At 38.9% G+C, this 17,335-nt stretch overlaps 2 protein-coding genes across 2 annotated transcripts; one reads left to right on the top strand and one right to left on the bottom strand.

Moving 5' to 3' along the window:
• Nucleotides 1-6,187: 6,187 nt before the first annotated feature.
• On the bottom strand, nt 6,188-9,615 carry LOC122774028 (dolichyl-diphosphooligosaccharide--protein glycosyltransferase subunit DAD1). Its single transcript, XM_044033083.1, has 3 exons — nt 9,301-9,615; nt 7,272-7,446; nt 6,188-6,416 (listed from the first exon to the last, which is right to left on the bottom strand). Exons 1-2 carry the CDS (start codon nt 9,509-9,511, stop codon nt 7,316-7,318), a joined length of 342 nt encoding a protein of 113 aa, XP_043889018.1. The 5' UTR covers nt 9,512-9,615; the 3' UTR covers nt 6,188-6,416; nt 7,272-7,315.
• A 997-nt stretch (nt 9,616-10,612) lies between these two features.
• On the top strand, nt 10,613-15,506 carry abhd4 (abhydrolase domain containing 4, N-acyl phospholipase B). The gene is made up of 8 exons (XM_044032954.1): nt 10,613-10,887; nt 11,842-11,927; nt 12,040-12,138; nt 12,224-12,512; nt 13,902-14,089; nt 14,180-14,291; nt 14,377-14,563; nt 14,727-15,506. Exons 1-8 carry the CDS (start codon nt 10,844-10,846, stop codon nt 14,814-14,816), a joined length of 1,095 nt encoding a protein of 364 aa, XP_043888889.1. The 5' UTR covers nt 10,613-10,843; the 3' UTR covers nt 14,817-15,506.
• Nucleotides 15,507-17,335: the final 1,829 nt, after the last annotated feature.

The following is a 17,335-nucleotide window of genomic DNA, read 5'->3' on the forward strand; positions in this document are numbered from 1 at the left end:
GGAAGAGCGATGGCCCGCGGCCTGCGTAACAGTTGGAAAGAAAAAGTGGTTAAGGCAAGGCAAGAAAACGCCTCCATAGAGAGGCGTGTTCTTATCTTTGCATGTAAATTGTCAGTGTGATTGTAATTAGCTGTGGGCAGCCAGACTAGCAAGTCAGTTGCCAACACCTAAGTACCTTCACAAAAAAAACACAACACACAAGTTCTTTTTTGTTTATTCCCCTACTCTGCAAACCCTAGCACACATGGAGGCCAAGAGGGTAGCCCCCAGAGAAGAAATAAAAAAATATGGACTCACCCTTTGTAGACAGACCTAAAAAGAAAATGTTAGTGCATTATAACTTATCAAGCATCTAAGCCCTTCAAGACACCATATCTACTTTAATGTGAACTGCTGAACATAATCATATTCTCAGACCATCTTAACTATTTAATCCAGGCATCTCAGTCACACACAACCTATTCATTCAGAGAGAGAATTTCAAACACTCCATGAGTCACCTCGTTCTTTCAAATCACTCGCTCAGCAGTTCCACAAAAATATAACCAAGGACCAGATTTACATCTTACAAATTCAGACCACCCAATAAAGTGGAGAGGAACATAAAAACCAACCTGTGGCAAATGCTCCATGTACAACCCTCAGCTATTTGACAGATGGAAAGCAGGAGAATGGAAAGAACGTGGCCATGTTGGACAATGCAGAGAGATGTAGGCACAGCGGCCAAGAAAGAGTGGGGACACAGCGGTCACCCAGAATTGAATCATGACACCTACTATTTGACAGTCTTCATGAAGATCAATCTGTGGGGAAAAAAACAAAAACAAAAAAATGTCTGAGTCCAGTCTCCAGCCTTGACAATGTTCAAGTTAATACCATTACAGGTGTAAAATAACTAGGTACGGTGTACTAAAATGTGTTTGGATGAGGTACAAACATGGTTCACCCAGCCTGAGATATAAAAACTCCCTTACAGTGAAAACATTGCTGCCAGCACAAATTCTATTCTAACAGTGAAACAAAGAAATTAACATAATCACAAGTAATGTAGAATAAAGTTGATTAAGATTTAAGGAATGCCTTTTAAGTTCAAGTACAGAAATGTCAGTACCTCATACAGCCACACTATTTAAAAACCCAAAAAAACTTATTATTAATGTGTGTGATTAAATTAATATGATATATTGCCATCAGTTAAATACATTATGAAAATTAGCCGTAACATTTTCAATGATGTAGTAAATTATCTCTAAAGGTTTCACTCACCTTTTTTTGACAGCCTCAGGCTTTTGTATATGACGGGTCCGACCAGGTCTCCGTGAGCAGGAAGCAGGTTGTTCCTTTAAAAAAAAAAAAAAAGTTTATATTTTAATGACTGAATAACCCTGAATCTGTTTTCAGGGTTTGTACAGCTTTAAGAGTAAAATTCAAGCACTTTCAAGATAAAATACCAACTTTTTTAAGGACCCCGAAGCTTTAAATAACTCTATATATACACACATGACAAATAATCCTCCCTGTTTACATTCATATATGTTTTACTGTTGCTCTTTTGCAGATATGACAACCCAATTTACATAGCAAGGGAATAATCTTTTATGAATGACAAACACAGGATTTACCAGTAACATTACTTAAGGTTCCACTCCAGTATTAACAGAGCTGTGTTACTGTTCAAGTGTAAGGGTAGATCACGCTAAATACTTGACACCTGTAGAGGATGTTTTTTTTTTTCTGATTTTTTTTTTTTAAAACAAAAAACTGCATACATATTTTCTGAATGTGTTCCAGTAAAGTGAAATAGAAATAATTATCCTCTATTGTCATTATAGCATTGCTAAAACAACAAATCTAATGGTGGCCCAAGACTTCCGCACAGTACTGTAAAATATAAAAATGTAATATTACAACTAAAAGTAGCTATAGTTGTAATAATATAATGTAATAATATAGTCCACCTGAAATGGACTATATGCAACAATGAAACGGTATTTACTGCAACTGCACTTCAAGTTATTTCGAAAAGAAAAGAAACAACAAAAACAGATGATGGAAAGATTACTACACTAATGGAAGGAGAAGAAATGATAACAGAATATATTATTGTTTAAGTTATTTTATTTCAAATGAATTCAAATGTTAATATTTATGTCCAGTTTAGTTCAAAATAGTTTCTGTAATGAAAAGTAGCACATACAGAGAGGTGCGGTTTATCCTTTTGGCCACAAGATGGAGTATCAACTAAAGTGAGCACCGCTCGGGAGTAAACAGGCAAGCACGCGTGTATGAGAACAGTTTCCTCCCGGTTCCATAGCGATAGCAGTGCACCAGATAACTTTATATTATATTTTTTTCAGCGTGAGAAATACAATGTGTGGCGGGAGTGCGTGACAAAAGATCGAAAAGCGCGACTGCCATACTCAGTGCGTGAGACTTGAGAGCCCTACGTTAGGATGAAGTAACCCCCGAGCTAACGCTATCTAGCCAACAACATGCATTTGATGCAATGACTGAACGAGAACTAGCTGACCAGCTAATTGCTAACGGTTTAGCATATTATATCTTTGTATCAACAAGTCAATAACACACAGCTCGGAATTTATTGTAACTTAAAAAGAGCGGCGAAGTGGTTCGGCGAAGAAAAATATTACGCCTTAATTTTATTTTAATTTCCATAAAACAATTTTTTCATCATGAAACTGGTTAATATATTGTAAATCCAGCATTTTCCAGCACAATGCACAATTTTCAAGCAAACTTTAAAAACACTATATTTAATATGAAGCATTTTCCAGACTTTCAAGGCTCTGTAGAACCCTAGTTTTTAAACATTTAACAAAAGAAACGAACAAGTCTTTCCAGTGAAAAACTCAATAGTAATGACAATGAGTGGAACAGTGAGTTAGCTTAGCACAGCAGCAATTTTAACTTGTTTTTAGTCTTGTTTTGTCTATTTTGATAATGGATTGTTTTTTTAATTTTGTTAAATGTGAATATTTCCTCATTTCTTTGCTTTATTTAAGCAATCACTGAGCCAGGGCTTTATTTGAGCATATCACTCACCATTCTGGACGGGCCACCAATCTGGACCAGGTCGAACACGCCATCTTGGAGCACCTTGCTACGACCACCTTTTCGGCGTCTGACGTCACGCCGCGATAGTTTTCTTTTTTTATTACTCTTCTCTTTTTAAAGTTCCCTGTTCTTTTTTGAGGTTTTTGGGCGGTTGGTGCATTACCGCAACAAGTTCCCTCCTCCCGGAACGGTTTCAGTAGTTACGCAGCAACACTTTTTCGCGTCTTTTTTTTTTCGTTCCACCGCTCGTGCAGCTTCTCTTCAAAGTAACATCACGGAACTGTTGGCTGGATGAAGATTAAATAAGAAGAGGAGGAGGAAGCAATCAGCCGTCATCAGCTGATTGAAAAACACCTGCGTGAAGACGAGCAGGTGTGCGGTGTCACCTATCAATCAGTCTCCTCTGCATGCTGCTGCTTCTTCTTCTTCTTGTTTTCTGAGGTTTTATGGCGGTTGGCAAACAACGATTTGGTGCATTACCGCCACCATGTGGTATGGAGTGTAGATAGAAATGTTGGTGTAACTGAACCATTACTTAAAAGTTAAAATAATAAAATAAATAATAATTATATCTATCTATCTATATATACAGCTATACATACTACAAAACACAAAAAACAACAACCTATATATGCATACATTTACATACACACACATCCTATATCCTCCCAATCAACTTTGTGGTTTAAGAAACTGAAGTAATATCTTGTAACATGATGAATGGATTCCTCCTGCCCACAGTGATCACATCTGTCTGTATTGTGTTTATTGATGAGAAATAATGTGTTGTTCAATCCTGTATGGCCATATCTGATCCTCGATATTATATTTTCCTCTTTCCTGCTCCTTTCCGTGTGCCTAGCCACTCCCATTTTGCTTTGGATACTGTAAAACCATCTAACATTCCTCTCCTCCTCCCATTGTTTTTGCCATCTCTCCTTTAGTTTTTTTTTTAATGTTGCTGTTCATTTCTGTTTTGCTTTATTTTTTAATTTTATTGCCAAATCTATATTATTATGTCCTGTTGCTGCTTTTGCCACATTGTGTGCCATTTCGTTCCCTTTAACCCCAATGTGTGCTGGTATCCACAAACATATTACTGTGAGTCCCGTCATCTGAATTCTACGGTGGCCTGGAAGTGCAAACCAGTATTACAAAACTTGAAACAAATTTACAAATACAGAAACAACTTAACAAAGTTCGAAACAAATTTACATTTTCCAAAACAAATTTCCAAAATGTGAAACACTTTTACAACTACCAAAACAAGTAAACAAAAGTTAAAACAAATTTACATTTTCAAAAACAAATTTACAAAATGCAAAACACTTTTACATATCCAGAAACAAATTTACAAAAAGCCTCAGTTCTTACGGAAAGGGTCCAAGACCACGTGACCAACGTGCAATGCATTCTGGGGCTGCTGTGCATAGGAGGATTATGAGCTTTTAAGTTTTCCTTTGTCAAAAATGTCATGGAGCACAAGTTAATAATAAATTTAACATTTGATGAACGCAATTTCAACTGTAGACACATCGTGTAGTTGTATGTGAATAGTTGGTTGTGCCGGATGCTGTGCGTCCTGTTTCCAGTTGGTGGGGCCCGGCCAAGATATCCTCCTGGCGCCTGCAATGTTGTGTATTGCTGAACTGCACGTGAACTGCACATGCATGTGCTTGTGTAGCGCACGCTTTAGGTTCGGCAGTGGGGCCAGAAGTTCAGGAACCCAGAGCGCTTCTCATTGGTTGATTTGAAGCAAGAGCAGCACTGGTTGCTTCAGGACTGCTTTGAGAGTACAAATTGGGTCATTTTTAAAGCTGCTGCTATAAGGGATGACTGTACTGTGGACTTGGAGGAATATGCTTCCAGTGTAACGGGCTACATCAGTACATGTGAGGAAAACATTGTACCCACAAAACGTTGCAGGACTTACCCAAACCAAAAGCCCGAGATTAACCATGAAGTTCGGACCATGCTACGTGCTCGCTCTGCTGCATTTGGATGTAGGATGGATGATGGCTAGTTGCTGAAGACGACCATGTTGCAGAAAACGGTACATTTTTTACAACAATGCAGAATGGTGGCAGAAAATACTAAAAAAAAAAAAAACTTTGCCAATCCTTGTCCGATCTGAACCACACCTGCTAGGACTGATGATAGTCCCTGAAGCCACCTATGTGAAAATATTCAATTTTAAAAACAGGTGCCCCCTGGTGACACAATTGCACTTACACAGGAAGTGCCCTCTAACTTTGCGCAGGGACGCCGCTGAAAATAACTAGGACTGAAAATAACCAGTAAGCCCCCAGGACAGATGTGGCCAACCACATCATTTTATGTGGCTGCAAGTGCTTAATTGATATTAAATAAAAGTTGCCTTATAATAAATCTATGTTGCTTTAAATAGTGCATTGACTATAAACTACATTTTCACAATGCATGGCAATTATGTTATTATCCGCGAAATGACGGCATCCCGCCAATGGATCGCAGTGTTTACATTAGTGTTTAATTACAACTACAAGTGAGATTAAGCAGATTGAGAAATATCCACAAATGATCCTTAAATGTTCAGGAGGTAAAGATTGATGCAGATAAAAAACTGCTTCATGAAAAATGGAAAGGCAAAATATGTTTGTGCTTTAAGAAAAAAACAGTATTTTTTTTTACAATCTACCTTTACACCACATACAAATATTTAATTTTTTGGTCATTTATTTTTAGACAATATTTTAATCAGATATATCTTAAAAATTAGATTGAGCCCAAAGTTTTTCAACACAAGGTTATGTTTGAGCAAGCATCAAAGTAGAACATAATTTTAAATTTTTAAATAATAAACTTATATCTATAAAATCTATTTATTTCAGGATTCATTTTAATAAAAAACTATAGTCTTTTTTCTTATGGAAAAGCTAAACTACAGATTTCTAACAGAAAGACAAAAACAAGCCAAATTAAAACAGTTTTTTTAATAAATTTTTGTTTTGGCCCGTGACCACTCCAAATTTAGTAAAATTGGTGATAGATTTGAGTTTAACACCCCTGTTATAGAGAAACAGCTCTGTCTTCTTTATAGAAAAAGCTATTCAGTATTAACAAGATTAAGACATTTCAGCTTCATTTTTTTTTATTTCTTTGCCTCAGTGCAAAAAGGGAATGATTTACAAATTTTACATTAAAAAAAGAGAAAGAAATCAACCAGTTTATCAGTATGAAAATTGTACTGCATTGCATGTGTCAAGATACAACTAACTCGGAGTTGACAGTGGGATCGTGGCACAAGATCAGACGCAGCATCATGTCTTGATGGGGAGTTTTCATGACTTCTTTGTCGGGATCTTTGAAAGAAATAAAAATAATAATGAAAAAAGAAGAGGCGGTAAGGTTAGTGACATCGAGGTTATGAAACAGGAAACAAGAAAACAGAGTACGACCTTTCCCCGTCTGCTAGTCTAAAAATGTAATAACGTTGTTTTCAAGCAACGCAAAAGTAATATGTGGTATCATGTGGATCTCCCTAGAGGAAGTAAGCTTGAAGTCTTCCTTATCAAATGTACTATCAAGAGCTGATGGGCTGAGATTTAAGCCAAGACTTTAGAAGGACAGTTAATGTTACTGAGAGAACCCATAGGACAAGGGTATGCGTCTTATTTCATGAGAATATATCTGTGTAAAAGGCCATTTACTGTCCTCTGACAGCTCTTTTACACTGGCAGGGCTCCATGCCTGTTCCAGTTCCCAAACCTAATTTTGAACTGTCTGGAATGTTCAAATCAAAAACAAACAAAAAAACCTGAAAGCCCTGACATCATCAGTGGATGTGTCATGCGTCATATTCTGGGCTGTAAAGACGAGAGGAAAGTAGAGGAAGTATGGAGATTTGTTTACTTCTGCCTAATGTGGAGTACCATCCTCCCAATTTGGTTCCTCTTAAACTGATGCGGATGCGGGCTGGTTCACCAGAAAGCACCATGGTTCTGTAACCTCAGAACCATGGTGCTGGCACTAGAACCAGAACCAGAACTGTGTCTGTCTGAAAGCACTACGAGAGACTGTGCTGTGTGCTATACCCACTCACATCCCTGCAGACTCTAATATTCAAAGATTCTGACTGTACTTAACAACAATTAGGCATTTCAAGACTATAACATTATTAACCTCTAAAATGATAAATGTATGTGTGAAATATACACCTTCTAAGAGGAGGGGGCACTGTCCCTTTGGGTCCATGTCTGCTTCAGCCAATGAAGTTAATCACAACCAGGTGGAGGACAATGTGGGCAAAGAGGAAGTCAGCAAAGGCTCTCTCTGGAGAGATGGACAGGAACTCTCCTTTGTTCTGTGGGTTGATCTGGATACGAAGACACACTGGAAGAAAAAAATATATATATTATATTATATCATAATATTATATTAATAATATTGCTTAACAACTAGAAGAGAGATGCAGGCCAGCAAATAATAACACACTGATGGCTGTAAAAGAAGACCTGATAACATCCTTGTATGTATTTTTTTTGTTCCCCCCAATGTGTTTTAATAACTCTTTCAGGCCTTTTCTTTTTCTGGAATTGCATTTAGTTTGACTGAAATTAATTCTTGCAGACACTGTTAATTGCAACGCATTGCACTTTATTAGGCCACTGGAGCACATTGTACCGCTGTACATCTTTATTTTATACAAAACACATAAAACCATTTTGTTTTTGTTTTGCTACCCTTTAAAATGTTTAATATTATTGCTACACAACATTGAAACCTGTAGTGCTCCTGCATAATAAATCTTCTTACACAAATGTAACAAAACAAATGTTGTGCACTAGTGTAGTATAATGTTTTATTGTCTTACTAATAGATGTGTCACATGATTCTTTTGGTCAAACCTTTATCTAGTGAGTGGGAACATTTTTGGTTGCAGGCACCACAGAGGAACTTCAAAATAAATGACTTAAAGCAGACATTATTTAGTTACTCCTGAGATTTTAATGATTTTCAATAGACAAAATTTGAATATTTGTCTATCTGTCTGTCTATCTACTCATACCCAAGTACTATAAAATACTTTTGCTGTGTAAGAGAAATCCAGGGTCAAAGTTCACTTTTCACAAAAAAGTTGAATATTTGTCTTTGAAGTGGTATAAAATCCATAATTTTTATGTATAGTTTATGATTTGAGTTTTATTTGATATGGGCAAAAAGTCGAATCGAATTGGAATGCCAGGAAAGATGCAGGCACCCCGTTGAGGAACTTCAAAATGAACTGAAATGACTTTGATGATCAATCGTAAAATTTTAACAATATTCCCCATTCACAATTATCCCGATAATGAAGAATTCACCACAACTTATGTATTATGTGAGCTATGTATCACAAGATGTGTTAATAGGTCCAGTGGCATACACAGACATTTGGAAAGGCAGGGGCAATAATTAAAAGGGCATCTAGTGGGAAACATGAAATGGGCACTTTCTACGACCAAGATGGGGATTTTCTATAAAGCATTAAATATCATTTCCTCTGAGGAAACCCTTTGGGAAACTGTCATGTAGGGGCAGTAGGGAACTTAGTAATGGCACCCTCTTTGATTGGAAGAACACCCATGGGAAACAAAGCTGTAAGGGCATTTTCTACACTAGAAAGGAACTCCATTAGAAACAATTTTTGAAATGTATATTTTTCTTTAGAGGTCACAAATGAATGGCAACCAGTAGGGCCTCTAGGGCCCCCTTTACACCTAGCATTAGAATGCATTTCCTGTGATCACATAGTGCTTCTCCACATGCATTTACACCTGGTATTAACATACGTCCCCCTCCCAAAAATTTTTTTGCAGATCAGATACCAATCTGTCCTAGGGTGTATTTACAATATGATACAACTTTATCATGTTGTAGTTTGGTTTTGAGTTTTACTGTCAGGCTTTTGAATGCCAGGTGTAAAAGGGGACCTGGAGGCATTTCGACCATTAGGGCACCAGGGGAGCGCCAATGATGAGGTCCCATTCCTCGTGATGTTTAAGTATTGCATTATATATTGTAAACTGGGCGACATCAAGGTGCGTTTTACAAACTTCCACCAAATCATAGAAGCTGTTAGCTCGGTTAGCTTAACTCGGCTAACCTGTGTCTGCTGCTGCACACACATTGGTGCACTGTCAAAGAATAAACCTTTTTATTGAAAAACAAACAAACATATATATGTATATATATATATATAATTACCTGCGAGAATGAAAGCGCCCACACATGAGATGAAGCCCGACAAAAAGCTGTTGAAGGGGAAGGTACCAACGAGCAGACAGTAGAGGAACTGCAACGCTCCTGTCAACAGAATATACAGCAGATACGCGTCTACCACTTTGAGCTTGTTGGGCGTGGTGGAGGTGTACTCCTCTAGAAACCGGGAGATAACCGATATCACCGAATTCGACATGGTTTCACCGTGTATTTTATGTTTGAGGTGTCGGTAAGCGGAGTTAGCACCGGTCCTCTTGCTTGGCTCAAAGAGTGACGTGTCCTCACCAACCGGAAGCAGCCTCCGTGTTACACGAAATACATTCCGAATAGGAATATTGTTACCTTTTTTGTACCCATCTTTGACTTATTCATTTATTTTTTATTTAAACTATATTTTTGTAATGATTGATTATATACTGCCTGTGTATTTCGAGGTACTGTTTTTCATCAGTGTATACCTTGTTGGTTCTATATATTATACTTGTTCAATAAAAATATAGATCTAAAGTTATATAAATAGTAATGTAGTTTTCTTCTCCTCTCTTTCTTTTATCACAGTGATGTACACGCAGTTGTCTGCTCCGTGGGTACTTCTTCTACTGTGTTGTGATTAAATAATGTATAAAATTGAAATAGGCTGAAAAATGTAGGATATTGCAACTGTAGATAATGGTTAGAAAAAAATAATAATCGTCACCATTATCATAACAATAAATAAAACACGGAATTTGCAACTTATATAAACGTTCAGAATGATGAATTAATTGAATAAATTGTCTCAAAATTGCAAATTGGTTTGCCGTGTGTCTATTCCTCATTCATTTCCCCACTTACATTATTCTGTAAACTCACCCAATCATATTTTGTACATGCAGATGACTTGTTCATAGAAACTGCATGTATATTCAATAATAATTCTTATTGTATGTCATTTTATGCAAAAACCTCTTTAACTTTTTTACTGAGTAAAATAAAGATACATAACTATAATTATAAGAACGAATATTTTTGAGTAGAGTCAACTTTTGAAAGAAATCAACTTGTATCAATTGATTATCATTAATTTTTAGTAAAAATGCCGGTAGTTTGAATAAAGGCTACACCGCCCACCAAAAGTCCTTGTAACAGAAAAAGATGCTGCACTCGGCCTTTTTCTTAGAGGGACCGGAAATGTCTCGTCTATTATTTATCAGAGCCTCGTGAGCCATGTGACTTTTCGTTAAGTTTCTTTAATTTTTTTATTTAAATACATAAAGACATGCTCACAGCAGCAGTACAGCAAAACAATACTCCATGTCAGTAAAAATAAAGCGTATTTATTTGAACATCATGAACTACATTGGAAGCCGGGTGACGCGTTTGCGTGATGATGACGATGCATCTTTGCCATACACGATCTTTGTGTTTGATCAGCTGACTTCGGAATTTTCGAGTTACAAAACATTGGAGCAGCACACGGTGACTTTACTTCATATACTGAGAGAAACGCGTTGTCTGCGTGGATGTAAATAACGGATTATGACAAAGAATGGATCCTGTTACAGCTCCGATACAGAACGACATTGAGACAGAGTAAGTATCTGCTGCTGCTCTCTGTGTGTGTTTGTGTTCGACAAATGCTAACTACTTTGTCCCGTGAACACATTATCTATGGTACGTTCAACGTCGTTGTGCTGCCTGAATACATTTAAATTGACGTATATAGAGTATAGAGTGACAGGAAGGAAATATGACGTAACATATTCATTTAACGTGTAACATCCACGTGACACCTCAAAAATGGGGGGGATGAATGAAATGTGGCCTTTAAATGCTGTGTCGTTTATTAAACAGAGTTTCGTGTAATTGGGGGCATGTTATAGCTCTGGTTTCCTGTGTCCTCTACCCCCCCCCTCCACCCCCTTTTAACTAATATTAGTAAAAAGAGATTGTAATTTTTGTCACAGTTTTACATATTATTGACCACACAACTAATAGAAAAATGAGAGACAAATGGATAGATTATTATTATAATACTGATATATGCAGATCATTGATCTGCCCCATTCCTTGCAAATGATGTGACCCTTTTTAATGGTCACTGGAGCAGTGGGTGACTCGGCTATAGTGACTCAGCAAGTCTGAATTACTGTAGAATGCAGAACAGGTGAAAAGGCCTGGGCGTGTACTGTACCTGCCTGCTGTCACATGACCTAATCCAATCGGAGAAGAGTGGGAATGGCTCACCTACTGTACACGTTTTTGTTAGAGATAGTAACTAAGGATACAAAAAAGTTAGTGTATTGACTGAGAGGTAAATAAAGATTACTAGATAGATAATTATCTAGATACATATTAATCCCTGCAACAATTCTGTTGCTCATGGCAGTGACGGCATGAAGCTTATTTAACGTGACACTCCTCATTGTGTAACTCCTGTGCTGTATGCAAATAAGAAGTGCAAACTCTGACTGCACTGTCTTCAACCGCAGCAAACAATGAACACGTTTTTTCTTCATGCCTCTGTGTTTGTGTCTGTGCTTTCAGGCCAAGTTCAGTCTGGAGCTGGTGGCCTTCCTGGTGTCCAACCTCCATGTCCCTTTTGAAGACAACAGAGGCCAAGATTCTTGGCTGTGAGAATATATCTTAACTTGTATAGTACTTGTACAGTACAAATAAAATAATACAAGTAATATCTCTCTGAGGTTCTGTTGTTCATTAATCTTCTTGACTTGATCACAACAGGTCTTCAGAATGATCTATGGGCCAGGTTTGTGACTTTATCAAACCAGGATCGAATATGGACTTTGAGCCTGACCAACAAAGCGGCTCACAAACCTGCAAGTATGTTCAATATGTCCTCTTCTTGGTCTTTGATTGTTTATTATCATAAAGCCGACAGCAAAAGCCATCTATTCTTTTCCCCTAGCTCCTAAGACTCCCCTGGTGATGGTCCATGGCTTTGGAGGAGGGGTAGGTTTGTGGATCAGGAACCTAGACGCACTGAGCCGGTCACGGACCGTCTATGCCTTTGACCTCCTGGGCTTTGGTCGTAGCTCCAGGCCTCAATTCCCCACAGATGCTGCCAAAGCAGAGGAGCAGTTTGTCCAGTCTATTGAACAGTGGAGAGAGTCTGTCGGCCTGGACAGCATGATTCTGCTGGGGCACAGTCTGGGAGGGTACCTGGCTACTTCCTATGCCATCCAGTACCCGTCACGGTAGGAATGCAGACACTCACTGAAACAGAAAATTAGGAAAAAAAAATCACATTTAATCAGTGAATAAAGGACGATGCATCGACAGCTTATTTCGGCGAACTAACTCCCAATATTTATTTTAAAGCGTTAGATGGAACTGCACATAAAATTATGTGTATTTTATTTGATCAATTTTTTAAAAAAAGAAGAAAACCTAGCTGTTGTTTTTTAAGAGACTTAATGCACTATTAGCCATTAAATGTTAAGTCTCAAGTCGAGTCATTCAAGTGTAGAACTTTATGATCTTGTTTGTTTTGGTTTCTCCTCATTTTATACACAAGAAGAAAAAATGCGCATGTAATAATAATGATAAAAAACAAGCATAAGCTTTTACTGAAACAAAACCTAAACAGAGAAAATGTGCAAACATTAAACACGAGGCACTTAAAACATTAAAGCAATAACATCCAGATTAAAACAAAATCCATGAAATTTAAGGCGGCAAAAAAACCCAGGCAGCTGTAGAAACAAACCCACGAGATAAACAGGCACTAAAACACTTGAGCTAGGAGAAAGCCCTGTGTAAAAAGGGCTTTTAGAGACTGGTGGTCATAAAACAAAACGAAGTGTGCACAATCATTTTTGAGCCACGTGTACAAAAACACAAGCAACTTTTGTTGTTAAATGTGCCCCAGGGAAAACCCGGTATCTCACTACGCGGGGCTTTGTGCATATGAATGAGTATCAACAACAACAACAACATGACTCTAAACTGCTAAACTTTCGAGAACAATTCCACTGTTGTCACTCAAATGTCATTTTAAAGCAAATATTTGCACATTTCTGAACACAAATTGCATCATTTAACCAACACCGACCTTCAAAATGCAACACATTACCAATTAGTGTCACTCACGTTGCACCTGTGCAAACTCATTTGTAAGAACCCACCCGTCATGTGTCAGAATAGACACAGATGATCATGTGACACGGTCTCTGTCGTGTTCCTCTTTGTTCTAACATGGGTGAAATCACTAAGTTTTATTACAAAGCATTTAGACTACGGGACATTTGTGTTGCCAGTACATAAAAAGAAGACTTATTTCCACACACTTGTGCGCATTTGGATCTCGTGTTCACATGTAGTACGTGTTTAAAGAAAAACAGATAAAACTATGCCATTAACAAATCAATGAATGTGTATGAATCGGGTCATAATGACCTGCCTATCTTCACCTTCTATGTAGAATTCTGCCTTTGCATCTTAGCTCCACCTTCACCGCCTTTTCTGCTGCCCCCAAGAGGCTGGGGGGGAAAAAAGGCAATAATGCAACACAACGTTCTATTTGTTAGCAGGTGGTAAATAAATTGCTGCTTATGTAACATAATATTTGTGTTGTGTTTTGCCAGAGTGTCACATCTTATCCTGGTTGACCCCTGGGGTTTTCCAGAGCAACCGCAGACACAGAACCAGGAGAGTCATGGTCAGGCGACAGAGGTGGTCAAGAGGACGTCCCCTCCCCGTTGGGTGAAAGCTATCGCAAGGGTGGTTTCTTACTTCAACCCACTGGCTGTGATTAGAGCGGCCGGCCCACTGGGTGAGATGCAGAATGGTGTTGTTCAACTCGTTGAGGACCGTTGCTACGTAACTCCCCCTCCACTCACGTCACTGTGTGTTACTGATTCAGGTCCAGGCTTGGTGAACAGATTCCGCCCCGATTTCAAAAGGAAATTTGAAGACCTGTTTGATGATGACACAATGACGCAGTACATCTACCACTGTAACGCACAAACCCCGAGGTACTGCTCATGCTCAAGTCGCACTCTCATCAGCAGACCGTAATGCCTGAAAAAGCCTGACCTTCTTTCTCTGTCCTCGTCACAGTGGTGAGGTGGGTTTCCGTGCCATGTCCAAGTCTCTGGGCTGGGCTAAGAGGCCGATGCTGCAGCGGGTTCACCTGCTGCCGCCCTCCATGCCTCTCACCATGCTGTATGGAGAATACTCTTGGGTGGACTCCTCGTCTGGGGACAAGGTGGTACAGATGAGAAGCGAGGCCCACACCAAACTGCTGGTGAGTGGAGACACAAGGTCATTTGAGCATCACAGGCATAAGTTTTATGCATTTCTTTTCTGCCTCCCATGACTCATGTGAAGGATAAAGTAGAAGAAGAAGGTAGAAGATGGATGGATGTTTTTATTTTCTCTTATCTGTGTTTATCTCTTCCACCCGGCAGATGATCGAGAAAGCCTCTCACCACGTTTATGCCGACCAACCACAAGAGTTCAACAGAGCGGTCGAGAATACGTGCAGCTCCGTGAACTGACGGCGCGTGAGAATGTGGAAAACTTGAACTGGAAGTCTAGACGGCTCATTCTGGTGGTTTTTAACAGCGCAACCTCATGTGTATTTCCATCTACTGCTGTGAAACGAATGTTGGGAGTCAGTTCACCGAGCGAACACGTTGTGTTTACACCCTGAAAAAAGGGAAATGTGAATGAAGACTCTCAGACCTGATGCCTACCTCGTTGGCAGCTTCACTGAGAGTGAGACACTGAGCTGAGAAGCTGGTTAGAGGTTAGCCTTCCGGCTTAGCTCATCAATCAGGAGGAGCAAAGGCTGAACAGGTAGATCACAGACCTAGGCGACATTCTCTCACACAGTTCTTCTAAAGGCATTTGAGCCTTTTGACAGAACTTATTTATGATTACATTTGCTGTTTCACAGTTTTTATTTAATCTCCTATCCTAACAAAAACAGTTAGGTTAACAATACTGTCTAATTTTTGTTCTCCATCCCATTATTGCAGTTAAAATCTTGAGTGACATGTATTACACCAGTGTCACTAGTATCTGTACATTATATATAACATTTATCATTCATTTAGCAAACGCTGAATTATGCTTCCTGTGTATTTTTTGTCTCACATCAGCCTTTAAGTACTGTACCCGTCACACGGCATCACGCAGCCATTTGTATTTTATACACTGAAGACAATAAAAACTCTTTTGACACACTCCTTTTGTTGTTGTTTTTTCTTGTGTAGAAATCTACACATGTTGCACTTTGTAGCCCAGCCAGCAGAGGTCAGTAACAGTGTCATGTGATTTTATTTAATCACCTATTGTTCACACACTCCCCTACAAAATCAGATGTCATCCCAACACCTCAACATGCAAAGGCGAGGGAGTCTTGACGTGATGTTATAGTCATCTTAACTATATTAAGAAGGGAGTTGACGGACGTACTATCTAGACATGACTTCATATTCTTGCAATGTTCTCAGCAAGGCTGCCTCTGGACATCTTTCAATTTAAATCCAGTGCAGGCCAAGTGCCGCGTGTATTCTTACATCCTTCCTATGTAGAATAGTTGACATTTGTGTTGCTATTTCAAGACAGAAAACATATTTCCACACTCTTGTATGCATTTGAATATGTAACATTGCCTCAGGTGCAGAGAAAATACGCATATGAACACGTCTGATTGGAGTGTTTCACACTGTTTTATCGCTTCTGTGTGTGTATTTGAGTGTGAGACATACGTACATGTAAATCAGGGAGCGTTTGTGGTTTTGGTGGAAGAAATCTATTTTAAGAAAAGGGAAGGTGCAAGAGATTTTGGCAGTTTTGACAAAATAGTTTTTTAACTCTTTTCACTTTGTGTTTAGAGTTTTGACAAATCGAGCCTGACTTTTTAGAAAATTATCTTATTCACTGTCTTGCTATCCTGCCTTCGCATCAATCCTAGCTCCACATTCATCCTCAAGTAATTCCTTATCAGCATTTCCTGCTGCCCCCAAGAGTCTAACAAAGAAATGACAACATTATACCTGTATTTGTACTCGAACTTAGTACTGGCAGGAATCTACCAGTGTAGCTGATAAAAAAAAATTCTGATTGTATTAGACATGGCTACATGTAGAAATGTCTTCACAACCTTCCAGTAATAGCTTATTGAAAGACAATAAAGTTCTAATTGTAAGCAGGTGGTAAATAAATTGTTAATGGCTAATGGAACATATTTGTGTTATCTTTTTTCCTGAGTATCACGTCATATTTTGGTTGACCCCTGAGAGCAACTATTTAAGTTGTATATGGGGACAGAGGTGGAGAGGACGTGTCCTTCATTGTGGGGAAGATTTTTGTCTGGGTTTGTCGGTGCATGTCAGTGCAGTACTAAGTGCAGTCACACGGTGGTGCCCTTTCTCAGCAGCGTCAGTTTGAGACAGAGGTGGTAATGGTACTAATAACTGGCACTGGCCACGGTGAAATCAGTCCTTAGCCAGTAACAGTCGGACCAGGAGTTGAGTGTGGACCTTGAAAGCCGTGGAAGTCCCAGACACTCTCACTAAAGACGAGTGGAGAGTTAATTGGCAGCTAATTGCCGAGCAGCCAGCAAGTGTGTGTGTGCCACACAGCCGACGGAGGGAGGAGCTAACTAAAACAGTCATTATTTAACTGTTTAACTGTTATTTAAATAGCATTACTGATGTGAGGCCGGAGATCACTGGGATACATATTAATCCCTGCAACAATGCTGTTGTCCATGGCAGTGACTTTAATTGACGCTATGACGCTTATGGAACGTGACACTCCTCAGTGTGTCACCCGTGTGCTCTGTGCAAACAAGCCAACTCAGACTTCAACCTTGGACTTGTCTCAGAAGCGTTAGGACTGTACCTCTGTATTTGTCTCTGTGCTTTTAGGCCAAGTTCAGTGGGGGCCTTTCTGGAGTCCAACCTCCAAGTCCCATTTAGAGAAGGCAGAGTCCCAAAATTCTAGCCTGTGAGAATATATATTCTCATGGTAGTTATTAAATCAGAGAACTCAAGTTAATATATTA

This window comes from Solea senegalensis, linkage group LG1 (assembly GCF_019176455.1).
Source record: "Solea senegalensis isolate Sse05_10M linkage group LG1, IFAPA_SoseM_1, whole genome shotgun sequence".
Taxonomy (NCBI): Eukaryota; Metazoa; Chordata; class Actinopteri; order Pleuronectiformes; family Soleidae; genus Solea; species Solea senegalensis.